Raw genomic sequence first — 9,489 nt, 5'->3', positions numbered from 1 at the left:
GAAGCAGAATTTTTTATTCTTGGAGATGAAATTTTGTTTATAAGAGTCAGAGGAGGAGAAAGCTTTATGATAACGATAGGTTCGTTACTTGAGTTACAAAGTATCTCGTTCGCGAGCAGCGTTGCTATCTTCTTATGATCCGATAACTGACGTCAGGATTATACATGGAACCTGCGCAAGTTCTTTTTCGTAGGCGAGCTACGTAGACGATGCTGCTCGTGCAAGCATCTCGCAAGGGTCTTTACCTTGCTCCCACAGCCGATCCAGCAACTGATTATCCGATAGATCAGGATGTGTGCTCTCAAGAAACTCGAAGGCGAATCCCAAGCACGTGCTGCGGTCGATACGACACGTTTGGTAAACAACTTGGCAGTCTCGTCTCTAGCGTCTCGCGATTGCACGCTTTATTTTGTACGCCACTGTTGAACGTTAATTTTGGTTACGTTTAGGTAGGATGATTGTCATTAACTTTAAGCAGCCATTGCGGCCTCGTACTGAGCGAACGAGAATTATAGTATTATCGGTAAGTTTCGCGTTCGAAGACAATCTGTGCGCTTCTTCTCCCGGGAGGGGAGTGAAACTGCCAGTTACGTCGGAAATTGCTTTATTAATTAATTTCTCGAGCGTAGAGTCTTTGAGGCGGTGAATCATTAGCAACATCCGCAGCTTGGATTTCCAACGCTCGTAGCAGCACCCGAATCCAAAATTGTTTCTCGACAAGCAGCTCGTTCCGCCGCCGCCGGAACCCGCTCCACTATGTATCCTTCCGCACGATTGACCGCGGCATCCCCCGCAAGAAGGAATACTTTTGCAGCTCGAGCGTTTACATTTAATGTATCAGCAAAATTCGTATATATACGGTGCGGTTCTGCTTCAAACCTCCACGTATTACATAGATACTCTCTCTGAATTTCTTAGAGGAAAACTTCACTCGAAAAGTCGACTGAACGATTTTTTACTCGTACAGAGTTCTTCACTCTCAATCGTCTCAGCGAATATTTTCACTCGAAATTGAAGCGTGAATCTGATGTACTGTCAAATAAATTGTCCGCTCTTTTTGTGTAAGTTTTAGAACGTTTAAGAAAATTGGACAAAGAATATTCTTGATAAAGTTTACAGAAAAATTCGCTTGTATAAACTCAGAATCCAGTGTAAGTTTGAGTGAAGCATTTATTCTTACGATTTCGAGTATTTCCACTCTCGCTTTGAGTGAAAACACTACCACTTTTCTAAGAGAGATTTCTCTTCACGGAATTTAGAGAACACGCAAGAAAAAGAAAAATACTCTGACCTAGGGAATATTTTCTTTAAGAAAGAGGAACACATATAGTGGCCTGATAAATCATTGCACACGTTGCGAGGAAGATTATCCACATGGTAGATTTCCCCAGCGCGACAATCCACGTTCAATCCTAGACTAATTGCAATTACGAATAGTCCTGGCCGCAGCTGTCACGCGAATGACCTCTCCCATCATCATCGGTGTACTCGCGTCTTTCTGTTGCTGGCCGCATGTGTCTCCACGAATGGCACGGAGCTGTCGAACACGAGCTGCCCAGGTTGGCCGGAATTGGACGGTTCGAAGACGCTGTACACGGAGACGCACCGCATCGCGGAGGCGGCGACGGCGACGTCGGCGGCGGACAGGCCGATGGCGCTGGACATGGCAGTGATTTACACGCGGACAGTTTACACGAGGGTGGTTTACACGCCGGCGGATTACACGGCACCAGATTGCGCGGAGGTGGGTCAGACAGAGGTGGATACACGGCCAGGTTGCGGCACGGCGGAGGCACGATGGGGCACGGATACACAGAAGGCGATACTACGACAACGGTGTTGTACGGAGGCTGACAGGGGGGAGGGAGAAGGAGGAAGCGTGTTGTCGTCCGTGTTTAATCAACTTAACGTGATAACGCGACGGATGGAGATGTCCAAGGAGGTATTATGGGACTCTTCATATCCTCCTCGATTTCTCCGGGCTTACAATCTCTTCCTCTCTGAGGAAGCTCGCCGTAACCTTCACTCTTCGCACAGTCCGACGCCACGAAGTTTTTCCTGTTACTTCTTCGCGTGATCCAACGCGAGTCTCGCGTCCCCACGAGTCTTCACTGTCCACCGTACACTTCATCGCGTTACCATAGCTCGTAAGAACGTTCGTTGTCGAGATCAATGTTCCTGAATGCCGTACTTAAGACTCCCCCAGGTACTCGGTGCGGAACTCTTGATTGATGACGTCAGAAACGAGAAAACGCATGTCTAAAATTATTCGTGCGCGCCATTTCCAGATAAAAGATATTTGTATGAAAGAACACTTTTCATCGTTTAAGCATACTTGTAAAATACCCCAAAAACTATCCTTTTCTCTTGACAGTCGTAATAAATAGCCGTGACAAATAATTTTCCACTTTAACCTATCTTTCCTCAAAATTCTCCCATGTTCATTTTACGGCTATTTATTGACTACTAAGGTAAAAGTATAGTTTTTGGAACATTTTGCAAATATACTCAAATTATCTGAAATATTCTTTCATAGAAAAACAATACAAATATTTTTTATTTTGAAACACCACGCAACAATTTTTAGCGTGTCATTTCTCTCTTCTGACGTCACTATCCACCATGGCCGCAGCGAGTATCCAAGAGCCTCAACACGAAAGATGGCGCACAATGTTGTGTCGAAGCACATATGGTATATCTTCTTCTTGTCTGGAAAACTTTCTATAATATCGCGATGTCAAGATCGAGTCTTCAGATGCTACCTGACAGACACATTCGTCAAGATAATATTAAGTCTTGTCGTTAGATTGAAGCTATTCGGAATTACGATTGCGTATACCAACGACTGTAATGCTGGCGTTGTTGTTGTACTTGGTCCTCTAGAGAAGACTATTTTGGGCCCCATCCATCCCCCACCCTCTCTCCCGTTATATCGGTCACTCAGGAAGTTTGCGAAGCAGATTGCCGCGAACTTGGGTGAAGTTCTTGTCTCGATGGACTCCAAAGTACAAAGGCTGCTTAAGACGTGAGATCCTCTCGAGGTATCTTCCTGCGCGCGTTCAGCCTTCGCGTTGCGAATCCCTCGAGTGACTGGCTGTATCACGCTGGATTCGCTGGTAGGAAATGCGTAGAAACAATTGAATACCGTCGCGCGACCCGTGAACCCTTCAAACAGTCGGAAACTCGCTATCACTCGCGTTATTCCTCCTTCAACTTCAAAGTATCGTGAGATATTTAGACCTTTGTGAGAGGATTTAATATAAATTGTAAACTCGAGCGTTGACAGCTTCTAATTATATGTTGACGTATTCAACGATAGTATCAGTTTGTATATTAGGTCGCAAAACGGTTTTTGACACTTTTTGTCGAATAAAGTTGCAGCGCAAGTTGTCACCATTGAGAGCTGCTGAACTTGCATCCAACACACCATATCATGTCATCATGTCATTATTTCAAAATATATAAATTCTTCTTTTTAAATTTATTGGCACATCCTATACTGTCACTTCGGTTCCTATCTATTTATTCATTTCTTTAAAACAAATTCGTAAAAACTTGCTACTTTCCAGCTACCTAACCTATAACTTCCCGTTAATTGTGACAACTTGAAGCGCTGCAACTCCCTTCGATGAAAAGTGTGCAAAACGTTTCGCGACTGAACATATTTGTACGGTGACGTCTGAAAATGTGACAACGCAAGGAAACGCGCGGAACGTACGGTGTCGCTCGCGCATTTTCGGACGGCTTTTGGGTTTTGCTAAGCATCCGGTATGGGTATCCAGCAGTTGGGCTATCAAGGAACTTTATGACGAACTTCCGCGAGGCTCCTTTCCTCCGCAATCGCCGACCGCGAGGGCCGCTCAAGATACAACAACGACGATGACGACGTACCCCCGGGACCCGTTGATGCAAACTTCTTGAGTGGCCGCGAGCTCTTTTCGACGCTGTTTGGCGTTTCTTGCGGAACGGCGACGCTTTCTCACGTATGCGGCGGTTTATACCCGCGGACGCTCGGAAGCAGCGGAGAACGGTGGAGAGGCTTCGTGCGGAGACGAAAAGGCGATATTAACCGGCCTCCTCCGAACGTCGCTGCGTCTGACTTCCGTTGTTGCGCAAACCCCCTTTCCTCTCTCCTCCCCTTCTCAAGCCCCTGTCATATCGACCACGCGCCGCAATTTCACTCGGTTTTCGTGTGTTCTCGAATTGCCGAGCCCTTTGTCATTATTAGCGAATTTAGTTGTCGCAACGCGGTCTGCCGTGTGTCGCGACACGTAATCGCTTTGTCCGCATTAATATATCGTACGATACATTATCTTGTGTCGTGCGACATCAGTGTGCCGAGTGTGTTGCGCGAGTGCGCGCGTATGCTGTAGCTATACTTAGTTATTAATTTTAATTATTAATATATGCACGGTTGCGCGCGTCGGACCGCTCGAAACTCCAACGGTTATTTGCGCACGCGAGTTCATAACTAACATTAGTACGTGGCTCTATAATTAGGAGCGACGCGTCACGTCACGAATTGCGATGCGCGGTATTACACGAGCGATATTTATTATCAATTTTAATTTGCGCCCGGTGAAAAAAGGGCCTGATAAACTGCGAGCGGTGATTTTGGTATCACCGCTCGGCCCGGCAATTGGTCTCGAATTACTCGGCCGGGTTAAATGTCGCGCAATGCCATTGTCAATATCAATATCACAGAAAATGCCGGGGCATCCAGCAATGCATGAAATATAAATTTTCATCTGCTCGGTAATGTGATCAGCTCCTTCCGTAATACCGGTCGTTATTCCATACTGAGCGGCCGTCATTCCAATGACAATATCCAGTCCGACAGTTGTCAATAGCATTTAAATGCGGGCAATAATGTCCCGTGTCGCCGTTACAGTACGCATGAGCATGCAACGAATTTCCGACAGTCGCACCATATTTCCTGTGGCTGGTGGTGTCGCAAGTTTCCCCCCACCACCAGTAACCACCATGGCATCTGCTCATACACGGATCTTGCAGGAAAGGATAACAAACGTGATCTGAAGCAGCGTTCCGCGTAACTCCGTTCTGCAAGCTCGGACGTGAAGTATCGTGGTATCTGGATCTTTCGCAGCATCTTGGCTGGAGGATTCTCAGCTGCCGACAATCTTGTCTGATTCCCGTTGTCGATCTCTCGAGGTAATCGCACGACCTCTTGGTTGTTTTAGGCCAGGCGAACGAGACGAACGTCCTTGTCGAACAGCTCTCGATACTTTTGGTCTTTTGATTCCTTCTAGGACGCGCTGCGTTGTACATGGTCTGTTGTATAGGTTGTATAGACTTCCGCAACACGTCGTTGGTTAACGGCATAGGCTCTCCCGCCGGCGAAGTTTCGTTCCCGATATCCTTGATCGTGCGTGTCTTCTTAAATCGCGATGCTTTATACTTGGTTTGTGCAGAATCCTGGAATGTATCTTTCGTTAACTGTGTAGATTCTTCTCCCGCCGGCGAAGTTCCGACCGCGGTATCCTTGATCGTTCGTGTCTTCTTAAACCGCGGCATTCTGTACGTGAATTGTACAGATTCTTGGAACATATCTTTCGCTAGCTGTGTGGGTTTTCCTACCGGCGAAGTTCCAACCTCGTCAGTTTTCTTGGCCGCCCATGCCTTTCTACGCCGTGGTATTTTGTGCTTGATTTGTACAGATTCCGGAAACATATTCTGCCCTGGCGGTGTGGGCTCTCCTGTCGGCGAATGTTTGACCTCGGCTACCTTGATTGCTCGTGTCTTCTCGGACAGTGGCATTTTATATTTGGTGCTTACAGATTCTTCTAACGTATCTTCTGCTGGATATGCAGGCTGTTGGGTCTGTGAAATTTCGATTAGGCAATCAGGAATATTGTGTGTATACGAAGCTCTCTCTCTCTCTCTCTCTATCAACTTGTTTTGATTCTATTTAATCTACTAGCTTTGCCGAGAGATCTTCTTTAGAACCTACGAGTAGCACATTTTGTGCGTTTTTTGCCACTTAGAGGCGCTAAGTAGAATTTTAGTTTCCATGGATATTAAACCTTCACCACCGATCCTTCAGAATATACAGATGTTAAAAAGTTCAGGTCAACAGTAGTGCCAGAATTTCGGATTCAGAAGAATCCTCTTAAGGGCATATAAGAGGATTCCGCCATGGAGGAGATTATATGTTTTTTGAGTATAAGGTTAAAAAGGATAACATGCTTACTGTTGAGTCCTCCGCCAAATCCGTAACCGTAGAACTAACAGTGACATCAAGAGCTGTTTTATCGACAACAGGAATGTCTTTGTCTATCATCAGCTGTAAAGAAACTTCATTCGATGATTCTTTCTTCTCACTTGTAATAACGGTCGTAATCGCAGCAATATCTAGAGAATCATTCTTTTCTACATCTTCTATCGACATTACGTCACCATGCGTTCTCATTTCTTCTATAGGCAGAAGCATTGGGACATTTGCATCGAGCGACTCATCGAGTCTCGATATTTGAAATGCCTCATCCGATAACGCTGAGGAGTCTTGTGGTATTTCTGCACTGCGAATCGGGGAAAACTCTCGTCGCAATGCATCTGTCGCAACATCTGTTGCCGCTGCAATATCCGATTTCTCTTTCGCGTCGATGACGGGAGATATTAATGATTCCCTGCCCCTAGATGTTTCCTCTTCCGTTCCGTCTGCCATCAGCATTACCGATTTGCGTGCGTGGAGCACTGTGTCCTCGGTCACAGCGTCGTAAACGAGACGCGGTTCCGCTGTCAAAGTGTCCGAGACTTTTGCAATTTCCTCGGGAATAAAGTCCACGCGCCGTTTCTTTCCGCGTGCTTTCTCAGGAGCATTGAGGCTTGTTTCCGAACTGAATTCCCGGTTCGCGGTATTGCTTTGAGTCCCGGTGCCAATGCTTCTCAGGGCGCAACCGCACTCCGGGATGGTGTTATCCGTATATATTCGAATAAGTACACGGGGGTGAGTGAAATCCTTCACGACGTATGGGAGGCTTGTGCAACGAATCTGATTGAGAGCTGCGACGAAGTGCGTTGCGAATGTGATTGCGTTCATTGTTTCTCTCGTGATTTTATCAAGCGCTCTCATGTCGATAATTAGTTTACCTCTGATCTGCGATGACGAGTCACGAGTAGAAAGTTTTCCTCGAACCTCACGCAGCATTTCGATACTCTTTGTGGTTTTTGTAACAAATTCCACTTGCTTGCTTTGTCTCTTGCACTCGGTGAAACGCATTAGATCGCCTACATCGTTGAAGAACGTATGAATTTTTAACATGCAGTTGTGATTGAGCTGCGACAGTAACTCGTCGGTCGCATTTAGGATAATGCAGTACATAATACGATCCGTTTTCCAGCAACAACTTTTTCGACAATCAATAATTTCGTTTCGGCCACTCTCTGCCATGTCTGATTGATTCACATTGATTAATATTGAATCGATGTTTATAACGTTTGTGTTATAATATGATCATTGTACTAATATTGAATAGGTGAAATTGCTATTTTATTTCACACCGAAGAAGAGGAAATTATTCCGAGCGTGTGAATGTGTTTTGGGCTTTGTGAATTGCATGTGAGGTTATTCATGATTAACGCTTATTTGTTTTCATCGGCGTTAATGGTCGAAATTCCAATTCGGAGATAAATTTCGGTGAGATGCAAATATATCCGACGTATTTTCGACATACATTGTCAGAGATTAACAAATGGGAAATACGAGCGCATATATGTGCGCGTGTGTGGAAAATGTTGTCAGGTTACTGAAATTTCAGAGAAATATTGCCTGAAGTTCCTCAAGTTTCTTGACTACGCTTATCGATCTCTATGAAAAATCCATATATACTTACACTTGGTTTCACTTGGTTTCTTGATGCACTTTGAATCGCAGTCGCAATTTCTCTTTCAATGGTCCAGACATTCTTATGTCAATGGTCACTGCTCCTTCTTATGTTGATGCTCTCTAAAATACAATCAGTGTATTCCTCATTGAAATACTATAATATAACAGGTGACTCAATTACGAGTACAGCACTGTAATCAGTAAAGTCTCGCTAAAAGGATCAGTTAACAATAGCGACTATTCCCATTATTGATGCACTTTGTGGACACAATGTCACTGTATATATAAAACCCGTTAATTCCATCGTCACAAACGCTGAAAGTTGGATTTGGTATAACAAACTTTTACAATTTGTATTATAAATTTTGCAGTGAAATCTTTCTTCCATTGAACCAAATCAATGAGATATAAGACAGAACAATAAAGTGTATTTTCACTAAAAATCAGTTAATATTCATCACTGATCATTGAAATAGTCCTTTTACTGATTCAATTAGAAACATTTTTACTGATTCACTTTAAGAGAGCGGTTAATACTTCAATTGTCGCTCAAGAGAACTACTTTGTGGCAAGCATGCGTTTGTGTGGATTTTTTCTTGGTTTAAAAAGTATCAAAATTCGCAGGATCGTTTGATTTGGATCTTTACTCCGTGTACTTAATGTTTCTTGCAAAGAAGTTATCGGAACACTTCATTTCGTAACAATCTCCTTTTCTGCAGACTAACGTTGCACCATCTTCGACGTCAGGACCGTAATTTGAGATTTATGTCCATTCGAACTAAACGCGTCAGTCTCCATGGAAGTAATGCTATTCGACAGCATCTACGTTTTCGTCTCTCCCGGCGGGACTCCCATTCGAGACGTCGTGATCCGATTCTGATTGTAGCGTTATACTCATCAGCACCCTCTTCTTCTTCTTCTTCTTCTTCCCCTCCTCCCCTTCCTCCTCCTCGCCATCGGCAAAGAGCTCCGATAAAATCCTCGTAACAATCGCGTCGGCTGTTTGCACTTGAACGTTTACGTAGGTCCGCCTTTTATTGCCTTCTCGAGCAGTTTGCACAGTAGATGGCTCTATTTGCGTAATCTTCATTCCGCTATCACGAATAGTGGCGGATAGCCTCCCCCGATGCTCCTTCTCCGTTTAAACACAGGCGCGATGGCTTTATTACCGATAGCCGATCGCTTTCTCCAGAATTTCATCGCCGTCACGCAGCTCGGAAATCCGGCAGCGGGACGATCTCGCCGCACTTCTTCCGACGTTACAAACGCCGTCACCTAGGTTCAGAGGTTGATGTTATCGGCTTGTTCGGCTCGTTTCACGAAAGACGAATATATATATATATATATATATATATATATATATATATATATATATATTATAGTTAAAAGATTAATGAAAGTTGCATCTAATCAATAATTGCGTTTCAGATATAAAAAAATATTTTATAAAAAAGATTTTCACTCTTCTTGGAGTCCAAAATGATCGTTAATGCGCAGTCGATTTCTTGGCCATTCTAGGCAGATTATAATACACGTATATAACAGTTATATTATTAATTAGAAAATTATAATTAACAGTTATATAACTATTATTTAATGTTTCTTAAGAACATATTAATATTTGTAACAAGTAACATTTTTAT

General features: G+C 44.0%; 1 protein-coding gene across 2 annotated transcripts; it reads right to left on the bottom strand.

The window, feature by feature from the left end:
• Window positions 1–4,534: 4,534 nt before the first annotated feature.
• On the bottom strand, window positions 4,535–7,772 carry LOC116850820. Of its 2 annotated transcripts, XM_032829522.1 has the most exons (4): window positions 7,522–7,772; window positions 7,111–7,413; window positions 6,212–7,023; window positions 4,535–5,841 (listed from the first exon to the last, which is right to left on the bottom strand). In XM_032829522.1, exons 1-4 carry the CDS (start codon window positions 7,577–7,579, stop codon window positions 4,765–4,767), a joined length of 2,250 nt encoding a protein of 749 aa, XP_032685413.1. In that variant the 5' UTR covers window positions 7,580–7,772; the 3' UTR covers window positions 4,535–4,764. The 2 variants fall into 2 exon arrangements, with proteins under 2 accessions (XP_032685413.1, XP_032685411.1); XM_032829520.1 differs by having other exon boundaries at window positions 6,212–7,413.
• Between the last annotated feature and the right edge of the window lie 1,717 nt (window positions 7,773–9,489).

Source organism: Odontomachus brunneus, unplaced genomic scaffold (genome assembly GCF_010583005.1).
Source record: "Odontomachus brunneus isolate Ranch 3 - 2012 unplaced genomic scaffold, Obru_v1 Obru_scaffold_156, whole genome shotgun sequence".
Lineage (NCBI taxonomy): Eukaryota > Metazoa > Arthropoda > Insecta > Hymenoptera > Formicidae > Odontomachus > Odontomachus brunneus.
The sequence above is the reverse complement of the archived record's forward strand: the minus strand, read 5'-3'. Positions and strand labels throughout refer to the sequence as shown.

Bases quoted from the DNA above. Each gene is read 5' to 3' on its own strand.
- LOC116850820 (XM_032829520.1), bottom strand. From the start codon at position 7,579: ATGCAATTCACAAAGCCCAAAACACATTCACACGCTCGGAATAATTTC. The intron at 7,414-7,521 runs GTGTGAAATAAA...TGAATCAATCAG, and splicing joins GAATAATTTCCTCTTCTTCG to ACATGGCAGAGAGTGGCCGA. The intron at 5,842-6,211 runs GTAAGCATGTTA...GAAATTTCACAG, and splicing joins ATTTGGCGGAGGACTCAACA to ACCCAACAGCCTGCATATCC.